We start from the raw sequence: 21,590 nt of genomic DNA on the forward strand, positions 1-21,590 counted from the left end.
TAAAGTAAAGAAACTCTCTGTGACATTTAGATCTTTACCTTGACCCCAAGTCTTTATACTACACTTGTGAAAGCTTTATATAACTTGACGACTCTTACAACGCAACCCTCTTACTTCCTGTGTTGGACTAGCAACCCCTTCCACAGCATAACTGGAAGGGTTTCCCAAAACCTCCCCCACGTTTGCCTGACTGAAGATTACGGCCGCAAACCCCTACACTCTGCCTTGCCTGGATGCGCTAGGTGCACTCGGGAGACGTTTCCACAACACGCACTTCCTCCACGCACACCGCTATTTTTGGCCACACCCCTTGGCTGACCTACATGTGTGATCATGGCAGGGGTTTGACAACCTCACTAGTCGGCAAGAAATCAAATGCTTGGGGAGGGGATGAACTCCTGCTGAGGTTATCTGTGGTAATGGTAAAAGGAGAAAAATAGACTGTTTGCGTAAGAGCCATCTCAGAGGATTTTTTTTTATTTTAGTCCAGTAATGAAGAGTGAAAAAGTCCCCCCTGCTTTTACAGGCAGTAGACAGGAATCCCTATGAGTCATAATTTTTAAATCAGGAATTTTAAACTCAGGAGCATAGCGCCACAGCCATCAGCAAAGAAATAGCCACAGTGAGGTTTTGATGAAAGTTGGGTTGTAGCTGAAAATAGTGTGTGCTCTTATGGTAGCCAGTGGCTTAATGGCTTTAGCCTCTTCCATAGATTTGTGTTACTGTCAGCCACAGCCAGGATTTCTTGTACCGTGCATTATTGAAGCTTATTAATACTATTGGTCTGGTAACACAGCTCATTATCATGTTTTGTCTTGCTTTGCAGTGGAAGATCCTTGCTTGGTCAGAAGGGGAGGCTGTGAGCATGAGTGCATATCCCAACCCAACGGCCACTACACCTGCCAGTGTTACGCTGGCTTCAGATTGGCACCCAATGGAATGTCGTGTGAACGTGAGTAGATAGCACAGGGTACCAGCGAGAAAGCTCTCTCCAGTTCTTGAAACAATGTCAGTTGTGTTGACCGTTTCTAGCAAATGTCAAACACAGAAGGCATATGTGGCTGTCTAGATTTAGGACAGTCTTGTGCTAGGAATGTTCCACATTGTGCTTAAGTTTACATATACTGGTCAATGTCTAATGGAAGGCAATTATGGATGTAATATGCAAATGTAAACTTCAGATCTGCATATTAAACTAAGTTGTTTCTTGAAGGTGGAAAGGAAATGCAGTGTTGTAATAGAGTGCACCGTAATTCCAGTGTTCACATAAATGGAAGATTTCATGTAGTAGGATATTTAAACCTGTGCAGCTGAATTGTGTGACTGTACTTTGAATGTGTAGCAATATGAGGTTTTGTTAAACAAAGTTCAAGTAAAATTTGCCAAGGACCATAACATGAGTCCACTGCCTTTTGGAAATGCTTGGAAATTCTCAGCACATTTTTTTGGTCCAAAGACTCAGATTTCTACTCACAATTAAATGTCCGAGTGCTCAGACCGTTGGTCGAGTGCTCAGACCGATATCCGAGTGCTCAGACCGTTGGTCGAGTGCTCAGACCGATGTCCGAGTGCTCAGACCGATGTCTGAGTGCTCAGACCGATATCCGAGTGCTCAGACCGATATCCGAGTACTCAGACCGATATCCGAGTGCTCAGACCACATCTCGTTTTTCAGTCTGGCAGTCCAACTTTTACAATACTGCTTTAGATTTTAATTGGTATATTTCTCAGACTCTGACATTGTGAAATTTGTCCAGTTACATCATTGTATGGTTTTGTATAACTGACGTTTATCTTAGAAGAGTTATGAGAGACCTCATACAGACTTAGGAAATGCATCTCTGCCCAGTTTGTTGTGTTAATGGCCGTGGATCTACTTCATGTTCCTCTCAATCCCATGCAGGTGCATACTCCTGCAGAATCAACAATGGCGGATGCCAGCACAAGTGCATGACCTACGAAGACAATGTGCGTTGCAGCTGTGACACGGGATACGCCCTCATGCCGGACATGAAGAGATGTGCCGGTAAATATCTGCGGGGGAATTTCTTCATTTTTTTTCCCCCATGGAGGGAAAGTGTTTTTTGCCGTCTTGCTGGATCAATCCTACACAACACATTGGTTTTAGAGTCCAAGACTCTTATTGAAGCACAGTTTTAGCCGTGAGCCCCGAGCTGAAGTGCACCCCCAATCAGCAAAAGAAAGACAGGCGGTTGCAAGCGGGTTGTTGCATACGTCCTGCATGTACGCAAAGACCATACATGCCAGAATAACTGTGTTACATGTACTCGGCGCGTGCCACATGGTGCACCTATGCGGTGAATACCAAAAAAAAAACACGCCCTCTTTTGTTCCATGCGAAATGGATAGAAACATGCTGGACACATCAAGGTATTTTTGCCAGTGGTTGTACAAGCATGAATCCTCAACCCAGTTTCTCAGTTCAAGGTAACACTGGACACCCAGCTTTCAAAACCTGGCCGAAAGCTGTGTGCTGAAGGTGCTCCTGCCAAACGTTTAATTTGAAAGTGAGCCTGAACTGTCTTCAAAATTTCTCCACACATGCATTGGTTTGTCTTTGACAGATAAGAATGAATGCCAGCTGGGATACCATTCATGTTCTCAATTATGTGTGAACACCGAAGGCTCATTTCACTGTGAATGCCGTAATGGCTATGAACTTCAGACAGATAGTATAACATGCACAGGTGAGTGTCAAAGGCCCTACATTGGATGAGTGTTCCTTTCTCTGAGCCAATCAGATATCTGTGTTGTACTTGTACGTAATGTGCACCCTCGGATCACCTACGTCAAATATGACGATATTTGTAACAAAACTTTATTTATTTGAACAGCATTTTAACTGGTCATGCTGAAACAAATCAAAATTCACATAAATTCTTTACTTTGTCTGTAATAGCTCTGCCTTTATATTTTTACACTAGGGCCCCATTTTGGCATTTTTGACTTCTGAAATGAAGCTGTTTTCTTTTTCCAACAACAGAGAAAGGCAGAGTGGAGCTACAGCCTGTGAATCCTTGCGAAAATATTGGATGTCAGCATAACTGCACCGTGACTCACAGTAACAATGCTCGGTGCACCTGCCCAATAGGCTTTCAGCTAAATCCGGACCGCTTGACATGCTCAGGTAGAAACAAGTCCTGTCGGGGACCGGTGTTGCTTGGTTTGGACCCAATTTCATGGCACTGCTTAACAGTTAGCAGAAAAGTCGTGCTTACTGTAGCAGAAAATTTTGCTATTAAACCGTAAGCACTATTTCGTAGTGGTGCTTGTCATGGTTGCGCTGACGGTGCAAGTGTGTGGAGATTTCCATTGTTTTGTCACATTTATTTTGGTCACAGTTAGGCAAATTTCTCTTCCGAGGTTTAAAGCGTGCCTACTGCTTACGGTCTTCATGAAATAATGGAACCTCTGTGAGCATTAAATAAACTTGTGTGCTAACGAGCATCGTGACATTGGGCCCATGCTGTTGTTTATCTGTACTTTCCTTGGCACGAAGTGACTGAGTATATTACCATTCCCCATGGATGGGAAACTAGTCCATAATAGGTTGCTCCCTAGATAATGAGAGCCCTCTTTTATACCCGGAGTGGTGTTGGGAGGGGTAAAGTGGCTTGTCTATTAGGCCTGTGACCAGCATCTGGATTTAAATCTTTGATATAATGAGCTTTAGTCATAGTACTGGCCCCCTGCTGTATGCTGTACAAACCACTGTTGGTAACCAGTGACGAGATCAACTTAAGACAATAGTACCGGCCTTTGCCTTTGTGGATGTCATTTTTGTAACATTGTACTGTATCTAGGGCTTATGGAAAAATGAATGAACTTGTTCAGGAGAAATTCTGACCCTTAACCCCAAACGGCCTAGATGGTCATTGTTATGCTGGGTTGGTTGGTCAAACTTTGGCTTGCAACATTTCTTGATCACATTTGATTCTTGTCCGTGTATATGGAATGACTTGTCGTCTCTCACCTCTGTTTTCTGGCCCGCAGTCATTATACATGTGCACAAACATGAGAGGGCGCTATTTACTCTAACTGTAGCCTGGCTTGTTTCTGTCTTGCCTTAATCCATAGACGAGAACGAATGCAGTAATGGCCAATCCTGTTGCAGTCAGCTCTGCTACAACAACGAAGGAGGCTATTCCTGCGGTTGTTCTGCCGGGTACCAGCTGAACCAAGATGGCTGCAACTGTGATGGTTTGTGTTTAAAGCGAAGCCCCCTTTTACTGAGCTGAAACAACTCAGTTCCTCTGATTTCCTTTGTGGTTTTTCGTTTCACTCTCAAATACGAAGCTGCTCTTTTTCAGGAATAAGAAGAGCTCCTCTTTCAAACTTAACTTTTTTAATTTCCAAATTTTCTGACCTTGGCCCTTCAGATATAGATGAATGCGTCAACAACAGAGGTGGCTGTGATCAACTTTGCCAAAACATTGACGGCTCCTATAATTGTTTCTGTAGCGAGGGTTTCCAGCTGGAAATTGATGGCCGAAGTTGCATCCGTAAGTTTTGAAACAGTGACCTACATGTATGCCCAAAACGTGTTTGCATTTTTGTTACTTTCAAGTTTTGTGCGTGTAAGAATTGGATAGAAGAAAAGTAAGGACACAGAAAAAAGAGATTTTGTTCTAGTTGGAATTTTATGCGGCAGGTTGTTTGACATTTAGACATTTTCTGATTTCAGGGGTCTTGCCACCCTCTGGATCAGTATTTCCACCTGTCAATCCAACGCGACAACAGTTCTTGAAGCCTACTGTCACATCAAGTAAGTAACTCCTTAGATGTTTTTTTTTTAATAGCTTTTGTGATATTACCACTTGAGGTAATCCGCTGTTGCCACTGCCGTGGCAGCCACAAGGCACAGCCCGCAAAAATTTCGGAAAAGTTTTCACAAAAATTTCTCTCATCAAACATATTTATAAGGACTGATACAATCATGAAACGATTGTTTTTTTGTAAACAAACACTGTATGACGTTTTGAAGGTGTCACGGTGCAGAGTTCGTCAAGATGTTGGGTGCTGATTTTTCCCTCCTAATTCTTTGTGTGCAGGGTGTGATGTTGGGGCATTCGGCCCGGGCTGCACGCTTGTCTGCTCTGATTGTCAGAACGGTGCCCTCTGTAACATCAAGCAAGATGGTTGCGATTGCCCACCAGGATGGACGGGCATCATCTGTAATGAGAGTAAGTCCCCTAATGTACACGCTGACAGGTAGTGGGGAACTAGACCCAGGGCAATACTGCCTTCGTTTGTTCAGTCCCAGAGCCACAAGCAAGCACTGATGTTAAGACAATTGCAATCAAACCAGAATGGTCTGATATCCTTAGTATTGAGACTAAGTCTTCTGACCTGACACTACCATTATTAAGCAGAGGAGGAACTGTGGTTTTCTTTCACAGAGCTGCATTATGTATGCACTAAATCCTGTTTACTGAAAGGTTGAATTGATTCTTTTTTGGTGGTATTTTGGTTTAACCTGATGTTTCTCTCATGTCAGCTTGCCCTGCGGATACCTTTGGTCAGGGTTGTAACGAAGTGTGTCCTTGCATCAACGGCGGTACTTGTGACCCCGTCAATGGTGCCTGTACCTGCCCAGCCGGTGTCTACGGAGAATACTGCAGTGACGGTAAGAGAAAGACTGTTCTCAAGTAACTAAACTAAATAAGAAATTGATGAGGATTTGTCTCCTGAAACAGTTGGACAAGAAAGGGTCAGTTATGGGCAGTATAGTAATGCAGAAAAACTACCAGTTAGAGCAGAAATCCTGCCTCATCACCTGCGACTTCATTGCACCTGTTGACTGTTAAATTGCATTCATTTTTCTACAGACAATTACAGAGCCATTTAACATTCCTGTAGATGTCTGCCTTCAAAAAAATACGCAGGAGGTTGAACTAGTTCTAGTTGGTGGGCACGCTTTATTGGATGTTGCCCTGAATGAGATGAGGTCAGCCTCATCAGCTTGGCCACATGCCAACTACCTACTGATTTATGTTGGTTCTGGCGTTACATCAGGTGGTTTGTTCTCCCAGATCTTGCCTTTTTGAGCTAGCCCACTGGCTGATTCCTGCATGCCTTTACGTTGGAAAGAGGTTTTTAGCTATCAAGTTGAATTAAATTCACTTGAATGGTTTTCGTGATGAGTTTTATATCCATTTTCCGCAGGTTGCCCGGTTGGAATGTTTGGTGACAACTGTGATCGTCACTGTAACTGCCCCAGCGGTGTACCCTGTGACCGGCGCTACGGATCCTGTTTGTGCCCAGGTTCATTTGGACCCAATTGTAACCAAAGTAAGAGTCCCGTTTTTATCAAACCATGATGAGAAATTCTTAATATCCGTAAACATCCACCAGGAGGTTGTGGAACTCTTCGCTGGAAAGCTGCACCAAAGACTTTTTGAGTTTTCTAGATATTTCAGAAAAGTCTCTAATGTGGCCCAATTCGGGAACTGGTCCATTTAAATACTGTTTCTGCTTGTTCTCTGTGTAAGGTGTTCTTTTCATTGCCTATAAACCTGCCTACGCAAAGATGCATTCTTGACACAGTTGTGCTATCAGATAAAATCAGTCAAATGACCCATTGTGTGTCTGTGCACTCTTGCAAATCAAGTATGAAGGAATTTTGGACTGTCTGTGGTTGTCGTAGCAAAAGGAGGGATACACATGTGACCAATCATTTGTTTTTGGGGTTTTTTCGTCGCTGTTGCCTTGCACAGAATGTCCCGATTTCTTTTACGGAACCGGCTGCACAGAGCTCTGCGATTGCAATATTCACTTCTCCACGGGCTGTGATCCTCTGAAGGGGACATGCATCTGCAAACCAGGCTACGAGGGCGCTAGATGCGAGAAAGGTAAGCCATGCCTCAATCGGATACCCTCTGTCTTGGACTTCAGTTTTTTGCGCCAATGACATGCTGTCATTGGCATCTAATTGACATCTGAAACTTGGAGTGGAAGTTGTCTGTGTTAGTCAGAATTTGTCATTTTACGCCCTTCCGTGTACCCCACCATCATAATGGTTCATCCCTGTTTTTGTTTTCACTGGTTCCTCACAGAATGCCCTGCAGGTTTGTGGGGTGAACAGTGCCGCCATGTCTGCCAGTGTCGCGATGTCTCGTCTTGCAGCAAGATCACCGGTGACTGTTTTAAGGAGTGTCCAGCAGGTTACTATGGAGAGGCGTGTGAGCATCGTAAGTCAACCGTCTAACATTCCATGCAGTTAACAACTTGCTTATTAGAATTGCTCACTGGTATTCCGTCAGTCTGGATTACAGTTACACATAAGTCTGTGGAGGTCTCTGTGAGAAAAACAAGCTGGGGCCCAGTAGTATTAAACCAACTTCGGTAACCAACTTTGCTTTGCTGTAATAGGGAAAGTCTCCAAATGGCCGCTTCATAATTGACTGTGTTGTATTTCTGCTTCGGTCTTGCTTGTGCAAGATGTGCTTTGATCAGAAGAGCTTATTCTCTGGCTAAAAGTACAAGCAAACAGCTAGGAGGTAGCATTAATGGAAGAAATTGCTTAAACATCTGCTTAGGAATTCAGTGAAGTTGGCCACAAAATTTCTCATTTACATATATCTCTCATTTATTTTGTGTGAATTACACGGGCGGCTTTTACATCTAGGAGGTTATGAGAAGGTACACTACAATCAGCTTCAATTCTTTACCAAGGACATTCTGCTGATCTCCGTCAATTTCTCTGCCTTTTTATGTTGTCATGTGAAGCATGCTGCGAACCAGTTCATAGAGAAACAAGCATGACACAGAGTAATGTCTAGGAAAGTGACACAGTGATGCAGTGGGGGGATCCTTTTAAATAAGCAGGTGCCAAATACACTTGTAGCAACACTAGATTCATGCAAATGTGTGGATAATATGCTGAGTGCTCTGGACCTGTTTTGTCAAGAGTTGTCATCATGCGTCTATCACAAGCCAATCATAAGCCAGTCATAAGCTGATTTGTAAGCCAGTCATAGGCAAATCATGCGTCTATCACAAGCCAACCATAAGCCAGTCGTAAGCTGATTTGTAAGCTAGTCATAGGCAAATCATGCGTCTATCACAAGCCAACCATAAGCCAGTCGTAAGCTGATTTGTAAGCAACTTGTAAGCAAATCATAAGGAAATCACAGGTTGTCCAGCCTCAAGTCACAAGCTATGAACTGTTAAAAAAGCATTCCTTTGTCATTGTTTCTTCCTTGTTACTTCAATAGACCCCTTGCAGTTGGTACTCGGTTACAGTTCCTTACAATGGCAAGGAACCATTGAACAACGTGGAGTGCAATCCCTTTATACCTCCAGGCTTTGCTGGTTCTCACACTGCATCACTGTGTCTATTCATCTTTACTTTAAAGAGAAATGTTTGTGACCCACTGATAGAAAAAGTGTCTCTCAAATCTCAAATTTGGCATCTTAGTAAAAAGGAAGAGAGCTGTCTCATCTACAAACACCTGTATTCCAAAGATGTTTAGGAACTCATTGCAACCAAGTATCAAAAAGTCCAGTACAAAGCTCTGTTCTTACTCAAGAGCTGACTCCAGTAATGATTTGCTATGAGTGGGTCACACATCTGATTTCATCCTGCTGCTGTTTCATGTATCACATTTTTGTTTTGGTCATCCCCCTTCCCATCTCGTATCGTCCAACCACACGCAGTGTGCGAATACGGGCAATACGGCGTGAACTGCAAATTTGACTGCCGTTGCGGCGGCAACGACTGCAATAAGATCACGGGTGCATGTTTCTGTTCAGCTGGCTGGAGGGGTGTTGATTGCGCCGAGGGTGAGAACGAGCTTTGCCGTGGCCTGCATGCCATGCTCGGGTCAACTTGAGGGTCACGGAGACAGGGCGCTGAAACGTAATACTGTGTCCAGCTCAATTCCAGCTTCTGTGCTCATGCTTTTAAGATCAGTCAAACAAGAAACTTCCCATTGTTTGGGTTTCTGTTGCTTCTCCTTACAGAAAATTAGACGCCTCATTTCTTGCTCCTGTTTTTATTTTGCTATCAGTGCCTACAGTTTTGTCCTACAAGGCCATACGTCCATCTTTTTTGATCTCAGAGACAGATTTCTCAATACAGTGAAAACCTTGAAGCATCAGATATGAACTTTTTCAAAATAATCCAGATTTCTTAAGTTTCTGGTTGAGCAGTCTTTGCTTGCGCTTTGTGATAAAACAAAGCTTTATTACCCTGAGAACTGTCTTTATGCCCCAACAGGGTACAGTAGTAATTGAAGCAAACAATCTGTCATTATGCCAGCATAGTGATTGTAGCACCGGTTTCTGTGACACCATTTTGGCCTCGCATGCATGTATTTTCTGTTTAGCTTACAGCATGATAGCTTCTAGCTTCGTAGCCTAGCTTATAACCATTAGCATGTAGCTTAACTTAACTTTGCTTTTGTGCACATGTACACGTAGTTCAGTTTCCATCTTTCAATTTCATTTACCTCATCAACCATTTTGCTTTACTAAACGTGATTTTTGTTCACTAAACAGCCTGATATTCTGCTGTAAATGAGCTCAGATGAAACAATCATGTTGGAGTTTCCAGTGATTCTACATGTATGACTTTGGTGTTGAATGTTGTACTGACCAATAGAATTGCTTTGCAAGTCGTCAGGATGTTTCTGTTCAGCTACAGAAAGAAAAGTAAAATGGACAACATGCGACATTGTGAATTAAGAATGGCACTGACAAATGATAGATGGGTGCTCAGTGACAAGTAAACTTGTGACCAGTGACAGATCTCTAGTGACAAGACACACATGACCTCAGTGCCAATTTCTGAAAATTTTTTTTCCCTGCATGTACTTTCCCTCTATTTCCTCCGTTAAATCCAAATTATTCCTAGATCCTTCAAAATCCACGACAAAGTTTGGTGGGATTTTGTGTGATTGAAGAAGACAGCACCCTGTAAATATCTCATGGGGTCTGATGCCCTGAAAAAGATGGTATCTGAAGGGTGCGCCGTCAACCTGCACAGTGGAAGATTGTGGAGGATTTTTTCAGAAAAGTTCCTAGCGTAGTGAAGATACCAAGGAAGCCAAGAAACCAGTAGAATGAAGTCATCTTAAAAGGGAACAACTGTTTACACCAGAACTTGCAGTTGGCCATTAAATGAACCCAATAACAAAATGCAGCCTACAGTATGCTAGTTGTCAGAGTAACTGTACTTTCATCGTTCCCAGCAATTTTGGTGTAAACACTTGACCCTGTGCACTCTAGTCTAGTGGATGACATCATTTTCTAAAAATGATACACGTCCCATGTAACACCTCGTGATAACCAAGTGTGTTGTGTTCTGTCATTTTTGTACCTGTAGTCCAAGATTAGTCCTGTGCTTACCTGTATGCATGTTGGTGTTGGTCGTAGACTGTGAAACTCATAATGAGAACCATCAAAATACTAATATCACCTCGCAAATCTGTTGTCACAAAATGCACTAGATTTTTGCACTTTTATGTTGTAAATGCCTACCTTCTGAATCAAGTTCTCCCAGGTCTTTTTCATCAGATTTTACCTAATGCTGGCTAAGAGTTTGTGAGTTAACTTCACCTGCTTACTGAGGACTTGAATCAACAGATTCCTGTTGTTAAATGTTGGACATTAACAAAAAACCCTGTTCAAGTTTAATATGCTGTATGTACAGTTGTAGATATACAAAAGTCGCCTATAGATGTGGAAATTATTTTCTGTCATTACTCATAACCTTGAGCTATCTCCTAGTTTCTCAATAAATTACCATTTCTCTTGGTGATACCTGATCCAATTCTCCTTGGTTGGCAGAATGCCAAGATGGGACGTGGGGCGTGGATTGCCGAGAAAACTGTAGCTGTCCACTGATCAGCCAGCTCTGCGACAAGACCAACGGGGAGTGTCTGTGTCCACTGGGTTTCTTCGGTGCCAACTGCACCACCAGTGAGTTGGGTTTTTTCCTTGCTAGAGTCAGAGACGGATCCAGATGACCGATCTCTGTCCACTCCCGGCCGGAAACAAGAGTGGACATGCTTTTTCATAGCAACAACGGTTGAACCAGTGCGATGTGTGTGTATGTAGGAACTCAAATACCACCTACATACACAGTTTCATGTGCATGTTTTGTAGGACATGTTGGATATGCAAGACAAGTATCTCTTGTAACATCAGATCTTCACTCGCTTTGTGTGTGCAAACAAGCCCAATTGAAAAAACTTTCCTGAGGTGTCGTTGTTTTGCCGGTGAGGGTGAACTTCAAGTTGGGCTGGACATACTGACCAGATGGCTCGCTTCTTTCACTGTGTATGAACATAGAATCCACTAAGACTCCTTTTTAGGCCTCTTAAGGATGGCTACAACCGCATTTGTTGCAGTGTAGCACGTTTTACTTTTTTCAAGTTTCTGAGCAGTAGTGAGCAATTGTAAATAATTTGTGGGTTGAAGATAGGAAAGTTTACTTTGGCTCTAAATTTGTTGTTAACAAATCAAAATGCACAAGATTATTAATTCATGCATTCAATCAGCTTGGATAACTTCTCACTAAAAGATGGAAATTATTGGGAGGGGGAATGTTAACCCCCAGAGTTTACGTTGAGTCATTTGTGACTGGTAGAGACCAGTTTAAAAAAGTTGGCCGACAGCATTTCCTCTTTGCCCCTTCGCTAGGGTGTCCCAGGGGTCACCACGGCCTGATGTGTCGCCACCAGTGTCGGTGCCGGAACGGAGGGGCATGCAACGCTGAGACAGGCATGTGCACCTGCGCGCCGGGATGGAGGGGTCCAACTTGCAGTGAAGGTAAGGGAGATTGGATTGACTCATGGACAATTCCATTTGTGAAAGAGGGAGTATGTTGCTTAAAAAATTGATCTTAGTGCAACAATTTGTGGCATTTTTTGTAATGGGCTGAACACTATTGCAAATATCATTCTTGTATAAATGAATTATAGATCTTGAATGATTTTGCAGGATTGAGGAAGGTAGAGCATAGCCACTGTTACTTTACCTGGGGGTTGATGCATCTTGGAAGTAATTGTGTGAAGATTGTGCCGTAAGTTTCCAGCACAATGGGGGATCTCAGAGGAAATGACTGTACCTGGAAAGTGAGGGTTGAGATATTACTTTCCTTTCTTCCTTGCATAGAGTGTGGTGCCGGATATTTCGGCAAGGGATGCGAAGAACGATGCGAGTGTGAAAACAACGCCGGCTGTGACCCCGTCACTGGAGACTGTATCTGTACGCCAGGTTGGGCTGGAAGACTTTGCAACGAAGGTCAGCAGAATGACACCCTCATTCTGATTTAATCACCCTCCCCACCCTTACCAATAAAATCAGGCAGGGACTAAAAACCCAGTCCACGTGCAGACCTCGGTGGGATTCGAACCCAGGCCACAGCGGCTGAAGGCAAGGAAAGAGCCAATAATTTCAGCCTGACTCCCTAAAACGGAATGAAGCAGTCTTTTTTTTTTATTCTGCAACTCCAAGTATTGGAAGAGACATTTATACATTTTCCCATAACTTCTTTCTTTGTCGTCCTTCTGATGTCCCTAGAATGTCCGCATGGTGTATATGGCGAAAACTGCGAGAATGCCTGCGTCTGCATGCACAATGCCACTTGCGATCACATCAGTGGAGCCTGCGAGTGTGCACCAGGATGGCGGGGAGCCATCTGTGACAAAGGTGGGTCTGGTTGCTGTGTTCTGACCTCTTATCCTGGGTCCACGCTTGTGATGAAGGAAGCCTGTGAAAGCAACTGTCTTCCAGTTGCACATCTGTTTGGTAGAGGGATTTGGAGAATTGGCAAACCCTTGGCCAAAAAGAAAAACTGCCAATACTGTTTTTGTAAACTGCATTTGCATGGGAGAGTATAGCGACTGTCAGGTGTTAAGCTGAAGAGGTTAGTTGCTTTCAACTCATTCACCATACCCCTTTCCCCACAAGTTGGGTTATGATTGGCCTGGCAAGATTTCAGAGGGTGAAACCCCAGAGATCACGTGTGTCACCATTCACTCAGCCATTAAACACTCTCAAAATTACCTGACTTTTACAAGTAAAATTGTAAATTTGATTAATTCAGAGCTTTAATGTGACATATGTCCCTTTGGTGATAGACAGAACATTTCATTCAAAACACTGAATCCACCGTTTCTCCTCAGAACTGGTGTGCAAATCTTCTTGTCATTGGGACTTTGTTTTGCTTTGTCAATTCTTCACAGCTTGTCCGGATGGTTTCTATGGTTACGACTGTCAGAGAATCTGTTCTTGCAGCAACGGAGCTCGCTGTGACCCTGCCACTGGTCGATGTAACTGCAGACCAGGCTACACGGGTGACTACTGCGACGAAGGTAGGCTGTTCCATCAATTGCTGTCCACCCCCAATGCTTTCTCCTCATAACTTATGCTCAAAACTGATGCTGTCAAAGCACATTAACTGCTTATGCCTGTTAAGCTTTGTAATTTCCCAGATTTTGACCTATTTCAATTGCTAACTGATTTTGATAAGAGGCTCCACATTTGGCCACTTCAGACAGCTCATGAGTATTCAGTTTGATGTTGTTATTTCAGAAAATGAAAGGGATCGCTTAGCCATTTTCTCTTTGGTAATTTGTTATCCACCCTAAATGGAATTCCCAAAACAAATTGTAGACCTCAGTGAAAAACAGAGAATGCGTTTCAGCCCTTTGACAAAGTGAAGTGTTATGTACAGACAAAGTACTCTACAACTTTCATAAAGTTTGCTTTTTATTCAGAATTCTATTTTGACCTTTGTTTCTGTAATTGTTCAGAGTGTTCTCATGGTGAGTGGGGCATGGACTGTATCTACACATGCGACTGCGAGAATGATGCCATCTGTGATCATGTGACCGGTCGCTGTATCTGTGCCAACGGCTGGAGAGGAATTCGCTGTGACAAACGTAGGCTTCAACTTAGTTTTTTCTTCAACACATAAATTGTGATCAGATTTCTTCAAACCTGTTCGTGATTTAGAGCACAAATCGATTAAATGAACATGATAAAAGGGGAAAACAGGGTAAAAAGGTAGTTTAAAAATTATCAAAAAAAGCAACAGAGCTAGTTAGCTTTAATTGATCCTTGTTTTGACTATTCCTTCAAGATAATTTTGGTTCATCCATCTTAAGTGACTTTTTTGTTTGGTTTCTCAAGCTTGTTCGCTTGATTTTTACGGCGTGAATTGTGCCCAGCATTGCGTATGTCGCAACGGAGCCACGTGTCACTCTGTCACTGGTGAATGCATCTGCCCATCTGGGTTCATTGGTCGTGCTTGTGAATTTGGTAAGTTGAAACCAAAGGGTTTAATTCAAATCAAGCAGTTTTTCTTCTTAGTCTAATCTTTTAGCCTCGTCTTTCAGTCAGTAATTTCGAGTCAGCACTGGGGTACCTCCATATAAATGCCTGTGAATTTTGTAATCATTATTGAAGAAATACAATAAGAAATGAAATAAGAAGGAAACTTGAATGTACATCTTTGTAGCAAACAGAACGGAGGAAATGTTAGATCAGATGAAGAAAGTACTTCATAGTAAGACTCGGATGCAGCGTCTCCAGGGTGAAGTACCAAAATACAAGTAACCGCTGGCATTGTTATTGTCTTGTGCTTTCTACAGAGTGTGCTCCTGGTTTCTATGGACCAGGCTGTGATCAGGTCTGTGAATGCCTCAACGGGGGTGTTTGCGACCCTATGGATGGGTCATGTGACTGCCCGTCTGGCTGGTATGGCGACCATTGCGAGGAGGGTAAGCAAGGGAGAAACATCTTGATAGTGCCTTGAGATAAAGTGACTGGATCCCACAACATGAGTCTTAAGGCCATCTTTTTGATAAAGTGACTGGATCCCACAACATGAGTCTTAAGGCCATCCTTTTGATAGTTCTGCTTTAGTTTGCATGAGACAGAGCAAATAGAGATCCCTGTTTTGATGTGTCATCCATTTTGGCATCCTAATGGAAAAGGCAAAATACCGTCAAAAATTCAGTCTTAGGCCAATTCACAAGCTATTCAAATGAGCTGTGACAAAAGCATTCTCTTGTCACTGTTCACCCTATTACTTGTGACTGGCCTTGTTGAGGGACTTGTGACTGGGCTTGTTAATGGACTTGTGGCTGGCCTTGTTAAGGGACTTGTGACTGGGCTTGTGAACTCTAATACAACATTGGGTATACATTGTGTGAGATTCTCTCAGAGGGCCTGTCACACAGAATGTTGCTCTCTCACCTCCACAGGATGTATGGATGGCTACTGGGGCAAGAGCTGCATGCAGCGCTGCCTGTGCGTCAACGGAAATTGCGACAGTAAAACCGGGGTGTGTGCTTGTATGCCAGGATGGCGAGGGACTTATTGCTCAGGACGTGAGTAGGCCGACTGAAAATGCAATGATGTTCCAACAGTTGATGGTGTTATAAAAACATTCACATGAGTTTTCGTTTGAATGTGCACAATCCAGAAGGTCATTGACACCGAGTAAAGGCTGCAGTTATGTTGGATTAAGTGTTGCTGTTATTGAGGTGATGCGGAATATTTACCATTTGTCAATACTCATTCAATGTTTTATTTTCCATTTGCAGCTTGCTCAGAAAACTTTTACGGCACAAACTGTTCGCTTCCATGTACCTGCGGCGAGGGTAACCCATGTAATCACATCACTGGGGAATGCACCTGTCCAGTTGGCTTCAGTGGCCATGAATGCAGTATGCGTAAGTCACCCAGCCTAGATTGAGCCCCATGCCATGACAAGACAAGTTGTGATTGGATCACTGGAAGTCATCATCACTTACAAATGTCACTAGCCATGAGCACCGATTAAGGCATTCACTATTACTGTGCTTCCCTCAGCACCACAAAAAGTTAAACAGATAGCCCAACCAACAAACAGATGCACTGTGTGTCGTGCATTTAAAGTTACCACTGCCGTGACATCTTGACTTTCTCTCAGTAGTCTCAATTCAACAGAATCTAATAAAATTCTTACAACTTTGTATCCATCTTAACTCAACATATTGATTTTGATTCCCTCGCTCATACATACACCTATGTTTCACATTCTGCTTGTCCTTATAGCTTGCCCACAAGGCACCTGGGGTGGAGGTTGTGCTGAAGTCTGTGACTGCGCTGAGAACGCTCTGTGTGATTCTGTGACTGGGGAATGTCAGTGTAAACCAGGTTACCATGGCAAAGACTGCACCAAAGGTACACAGAAATGCTTATTCACATCTGTGTTACAATCAAGTTCTTTTCCATGTCCTCCCAATTTCTGTATATTTAGACGTGCTCAGTGACTAGGCAATATTTTGAGAAACTTGTCATGACATTTTGACAAAAACCCCTGATAAACCTAAATATAAGTTGATTTAGAATAAGGAATTCAAGTGTCGTACCAAGAGAGTGTCCATTGGGAACTTTGAGCAGTTGGGAATCTGAGTGCTAGGCATGCAGCTGAACTTGAGACTAGCTTTTTCTCAAAATGCTCTGATAACTATGCGCAAAGATGATGCAAAGTCCTCGCACCATCTCACAACAGTCTCATGAGAAATGTAATGTAGTGCTTCATAAACCCAAGCAAAACAGTTGACATGATTTGACAGAATTCTCCACTGAAACATTTTTGTCGAACAGACTGTCACCATGGTCGCTACGGACCCAATTGTCTCCAGTTTTGCGTCTGTGGCAATGGCGCTACTTGCGACATGACAGATGGCACCTGTCACTGCCAGCCCGGCTGGATCGGACCAACCTGTGACCAGGGTGAGACACAGACCAGATCTCAAAACTGTATCCCTCAGTTAATCCTTAATCTCTCACATTCTCCCGTTATCTTCAATATTCACTCATACTTTGCCGTTGAAACACAACTACGATGGAGGTCTTCATCACACACTCTCAAGGAATGCTTCACCAAATCGTTTGCTATGTTAATGGCCCCTTCAACTCACTTCATTTTGAGTCTTTGCTGGTAAGGTCCAATATCCTATCCTCTTAAGTGATGGAGAGTACTTGTATTTTTGGCTGAGCGGCCCAACATTACACCAAGACAGCAGGGTTTATAGTAGGAACCTCCTGTTTCAGGCTAATTAGTTCCGTGGTTCTAATTGTTTAAACTCTCTCGATCACAGCATGAGGCATTTTGATTTGATAATCGCCATCACTGTTTGGATATCTATCATATTTAATTTTGTTCTTGTTGATAATCCTCCAGCTTGTCCTCAGGGTTACTACGGCATGTTCTGCTCAGAAAGTTGCGACTGTGACAATGGTGCCTCCTGTGATCATGTGACCGGCGCGTGCAACTGTTTGCCAGGGTTTGCCGGAGAACGCTGTGAAAGGAGTGCGTAATTCCATCTCTCTCTCAGAACCTTCCCTCAAGCACACTGACACATTTCAGAGCTTTCAGTCCAGATGTTCTTACAGGTGTCTCAATTTTGATGATGTAATGAATTATGTTTTTAGTGACTATGTAAAGGAAGAAGCGCTCATTCATAGACAAAAGTGTAAAAAACTAGTATTTTTCATTTGGGTGACATCTGTGTGGGTTTACATAGGAATAATTAATATATTTTTACCAAGTCTGAAGAAAATCTGTCCTTACATGGCTGAGGTCCTGGGGTCAGAATTCCTCTTTTTGAGTTTAATGATAGTATGTGAATTACACGCAGCTTGGCTTCAAATCAAAGTTTACATTGAATATCAAGCATTTATGATAAGTGCGTTCAACTCGCCATTTTGCCCTTGGTACAAGGTCTGTCAGATAGTATTATGAATATTTTATATTGATTTGGGGTTACTTTTTTTTTTTTCAGTTTGTCAGATTGGCCATTACGGTCCCAACTGTGAACTCATCAAGGATTGTCACAATGGAGGTGTGCTGAATTCAACGACGGGACTGTGTTCTTGCAGTCTGGGTTGGACCGGTGAAACCTGCCAAGAAGGTAAGGCGGAGATTCCCACAATTACTGGCCGTTAACTTTCACTTCTTATTTTGTCTTCCTCCATTCTTGGCAACTTAAACCGTCACACTTTTGGCCCGTTGGGGTTATCTTAATATAGATATGTATGTCTCAAGTCATGTAACAGAACTCCTTGGGGCTTCAACTCTGGTCTATCAGCTCAGTGCCTGAGTGGTAGAGGGTGCTCTCTGATCCAGTTATGACCACGAGCAAAAAGCCCTATTCTGTAACGTGATCGTAAAAAAAGTGATGCCCCTGACTGGTGTGATTCACAGCTTGCAAAAACTTGATTTTGTGGTACTTTGAATTTGAATTTTATACTGAAGAGCCTTTACATTAGAAAATAATATATACATGTCGAAGAATATTGCTATATGTACCAAGACTTCCTGTGAAAAGTCATAGTGGTCTTGAACTCTGACAAACATGTTTCAGACCGATATATTAATCAAACAGAATTTCGTGCAAATTATAATTTGCTTGAAGAATTAAATAGGTAATATTTGTGACCAAATTCATCCTAACAACGATCTCCCAGACTTAAGATGATCGTTGATAGGATGTTGCTGTTTGTGATACCTGTGATGGCGTGATTTATGCCCACATCTGTCCATTAGTACAACCCTCTCTTTCGTTATGCCAATTAAACCTTCAGTTCTTTGTCAATTACACGCCAACCTTCCTCCTCTGTAAGCCTTAATTGGGCACCTTTTAATCATTAATTGACACCTGTTTTATTCCTCTGGCACTTGGGACGTAAACACAAGGTTGAATTCCGTCACAGTCGCTGGAAAAAATGTAACTTAATTTAACATTAATTGGCTGCATGTCAGGATGGAATTTAAAAGGTGTGAAGGTGTGCGTGCTGTTGTTTTGTTAGCAAAGTAGAAAATAGCATTTATTCGAGAAAGCCTGGAGAAGATACTGAAGTCCTTTGTCAACGTAAAACTTGGTTATGTCTGACCTCAACCCAACTTAATTAACCTGAACCCTTCCGTCTCCTACAAAATACAACAAAAGCAAGAAAATAACATATATTTTTGTCATTGCTATGATTTTAATCCTACTGAAGTCATTTTTTTAAATTCAAACTCTTCTACTGATTATGTTCTATTATTTATTTGGCCCCTTCTGTCACTTTCTTTTTCCTCATTAAAGTTTGTGATCAGGATATCTGTTGACATTAAAACATACGGTTGAGGCTCATACCAATTGTTGTCTTTTTTCACAGCATGTCTGGGTGGCCGGTATGGCCCCAACTGCGAGCTGGAATGTGCATGCGAGAATGACGGCCGCTGTGACAGGATGACAGGCTGCTGTGAGTGCAAGGACGGCCTCTATGGTCAGCGCTGCGAATACAGTAAGTCCATTCCTCATCACTGTCCACTTTCAAAGTCACTTCATGTCCTCTTGAGGTCACAAATATGTGATCAAATAGAAAAATGGGTAATAAGTTCCCAGATTCAGGTTATGAGTTTTTGATATGGCTGGATTCTGTACATCAAAAGCTACAATTTGATATATGAATGACCCCTGTAGTGCACTGCGCTCTGGAGATATTTAGACATCTGTATGTCCACACTTTCAGATTCAATGATAACACTTTTCGAGAAAAAGCTCATAAAATGTAGCGCTTGGAGACACAATGCTATTATAGGATCTCCCACCGAATGATAAATGTTTTATCTTTATTCACCAGTGTCCATGTTTATCGTCACAAATTCTGAAAATTTAAATATTATAGAAGCTATTTAAGGAAAAAACACAAAATCACAAAATCTTTCCAAATAGAACAGGTGCCTGTTCACAATGCAAAAAGGCGTAATGGCCCGATATTTCTTTTTTTTCTTAGCGAGTAAAAAGTGCCCCTCACCCCCGTTTGGTTGTATTTAAAAGGTGGACTCATTTATATAGCCATTTTCAAATGGTTTTTAAGCCAATGTTTTTATAATTTTAAGAATTTTAAGCCAAACTTTTAAGTCTCTTTATAGGCTCATTTTAGTCATGAAAGTGTTTCAAATCATGAGTTTACTGTTTCTTTCCCTACAGTTTGTGAGCCAGGATTCTACGGGTCATACTGCAGCCGACAGTGTGAGTGTCATCCGGCCGCCGAGTGTGATCCAGTCAGCGGTCAGTGTCGCTGTCCGCCGGGCCGGACGGGTCCTGAGTGCAAACAGTCGTGCCCGCTGGGCTTCTACGGCCCCAACTGCTTGGACACCTGTGACTGCGCCAACCTCACCATGTGCAATCCGGTCAGCGGGAGGTGTGAATGCCCACCGGGCTTCACTGGGCCACGCTGTGAGCAAGGTTAGACTGGCACTGTGTCCTTTCTCTGTCTTAAGTCCTCTGGTCTATCTCTCTGAGCTTTTCCTCATGAAAGATTTGAACATTTGTGGAGGCCAACGCCTTTTATGTTGATGGTTGCTTCTTCATTGTGTTTAAGCCCTAGGGTAATAAAGGATTAGAAGGCATGGTTGATAAAAGTTGAGATACCTCTTCAGAGGTGAGAAACGAGTAGACGTTGCAGACCCTGTGTCAGAGCTGCAAAGAGAGAGAGAGAAGTTCCAGCTTCATATGTTGGAAACAAAATGGCTGTTCATTATGTGTACAGCAGCGGCTATTGTATACCAACTTTCCATGTGCACTGGCGCATACACCTGCCATTTTGTTTCCAACAGTGGTGACACGTCAGAACTCTGTCTATACACGACGCTACCCTGTGAACCCTCTTCTTGTTGGTGTATAAAACTTGTGGGCAAATTATCATTGCAGCCACAAAAAGTCAGACGGTGCCATTCCAGTCCAGACTGTTTTTTTTCCTGTCATGGGCCATTAGCATTTTTATGATAAATCCACATTCCAGGATGTCATATGACACCCTGGCTGCTCCTCCTGAAAGCGGTTCAATACCTGAAGGCATTGTATCAAAGAAGTTTGTGAAAAAAAATTCATATGAGTTTAAAAAATGGCCTTTGTTTCATTCAGTGATTTCTGTGGGTTTTTTTTTGTTTTTGTAGGATGCCAGGAGGGCCATTATGGTCCCAACTGCCGGTTTATCTGCGCCTGTGCCAATGGCGCTGCCTGTGATCCGACGACAGGAAGCTGTAACTGTATAGACCAGTGGATGGGGCCGACCTGTGAACAAGGTAAGGACTAACTGGAACATGGCCCCTCAGTGTCTTTGATCCCAAGTCATAACCTCTTTCAGATAACCAACCAACTCATAGGGTGACACCTGACTCAATTGGTTAAGGCCTTGAGTGGCATAACTACAGGGGCTATTCCCCTCCCTCTTCCGGCCTGTGCCACCCCCCCCAAAAAAAAAAAATTAGAGAATGAAAAAATTGGGTGATAATCCACCATAGTGTTTTAACTGTGTTCAAACCCATTGAGTGCCTCCCTTTAGAATACAAGAGTCCCCTCCCCCCAGCAAAATGTACCCCCAGTTTATGTCACTGATGGCTGGTGATGATAAGTATGATATTTTCTGAGAAAACCGGCTAATTTTCTCAAAACTAAAAGGCTAAAAATGGCTGCAATTAGTTTTCTGAAACTCTTTTAAGTGTTGCAAATAAAGCCTTCAGCAACTGTGAGAATACACAAGATCTTTGATCCTTGGTCACATTTCTAGAT

At 42.7% G+C, this 21,590-nt stretch overlaps 1 protein-coding gene across 3 annotated transcripts in view; it reads left to right on the forward strand.

Annotated features, from left to right (window-relative positions):
* Positions 1-21,590, forward strand: part of LOC110984563 (uncharacterized) — a 95,555-nt gene that overhangs the window by 70,233 nt on the left and 3,732 nt on the right. For 2 of the 3 annotated variants that reach the window (XM_022244870.2, XM_022244873.2), the window contains 30 exons: positions 827-952; positions 1,904-2,026; positions 2,586-2,708; positions 3,005-3,148; positions 4,099-4,221; positions 4,401-4,523; positions 4,706-4,786; positions 5,073-5,204; positions 5,519-5,647; positions 6,187-6,312; positions 6,738-6,872; positions 7,077-7,211; positions 8,680-8,805; positions 10,813-10,944; positions 11,668-11,796; positions 12,142-12,270; positions 12,550-12,678; positions 13,215-13,343; positions 13,785-13,913; positions 14,164-14,292; positions 14,625-14,753; positions 15,240-15,365; positions 15,582-15,710; positions 16,075-16,203; positions 16,630-16,758; positions 17,210-17,338; positions 17,811-17,939; positions 19,189-19,317; positions 20,007-20,264; positions 20,975-21,103. In XM_022244870.2, coding sequence (XP_022100562.2) covers positions 827-952; positions 1,904-2,026; positions 2,586-2,708; positions 3,005-3,148; positions 4,099-4,221; positions 4,401-4,523; positions 4,706-4,786; positions 5,073-5,204; positions 5,519-5,647; positions 6,187-6,312; positions 6,738-6,872; positions 7,077-7,211; positions 8,680-8,805; positions 10,813-10,944; positions 11,668-11,796; positions 12,142-12,270; positions 12,550-12,678; positions 13,215-13,343; positions 13,785-13,913; positions 14,164-14,292; positions 14,625-14,753; positions 15,240-15,365; positions 15,582-15,710; positions 16,075-16,203; positions 16,630-16,758; positions 17,210-17,338; positions 17,811-17,939; positions 19,189-19,317; positions 20,007-20,264; positions 20,975-21,103 — 3,948 coding nt within the window. The remainder of the gene's footprint in view (positions 1-826; positions 953-1,903; positions 2,027-2,585; positions 2,709-3,004; positions 3,149-4,098; positions 4,222-4,400; positions 4,524-4,705; positions 4,787-5,072; positions 5,205-5,518; positions 5,648-6,186; positions 6,313-6,737; positions 6,873-7,076; positions 7,212-8,679; positions 8,806-10,812; positions 10,945-11,667; positions 11,797-12,141; positions 12,271-12,549; positions 12,679-13,214; positions 13,344-13,784; positions 13,914-14,163; positions 14,293-14,624; positions 14,754-15,239; positions 15,366-15,581; positions 15,711-16,074; positions 16,204-16,629; positions 16,759-17,209; positions 17,339-17,810; positions 17,940-19,188; positions 19,318-20,006; positions 20,265-20,974; positions 21,104-21,590) is intronic. The other variant, XM_022244872.2, reaches the window with a different exon arrangement.

The sequence above is a fragment of the Acanthaster planci genome, linkage group LG16 (assembly GCF_054643075.1).
Source record: "Acanthaster planci isolate LZ-2023a linkage group LG16, COTS_SCS, whole genome shotgun sequence".
Taxonomy (NCBI): domain Eukaryota; kingdom Metazoa; phylum Echinodermata; class Asteroidea; order Valvatida; family Acanthasteridae; genus Acanthaster; species Acanthaster planci.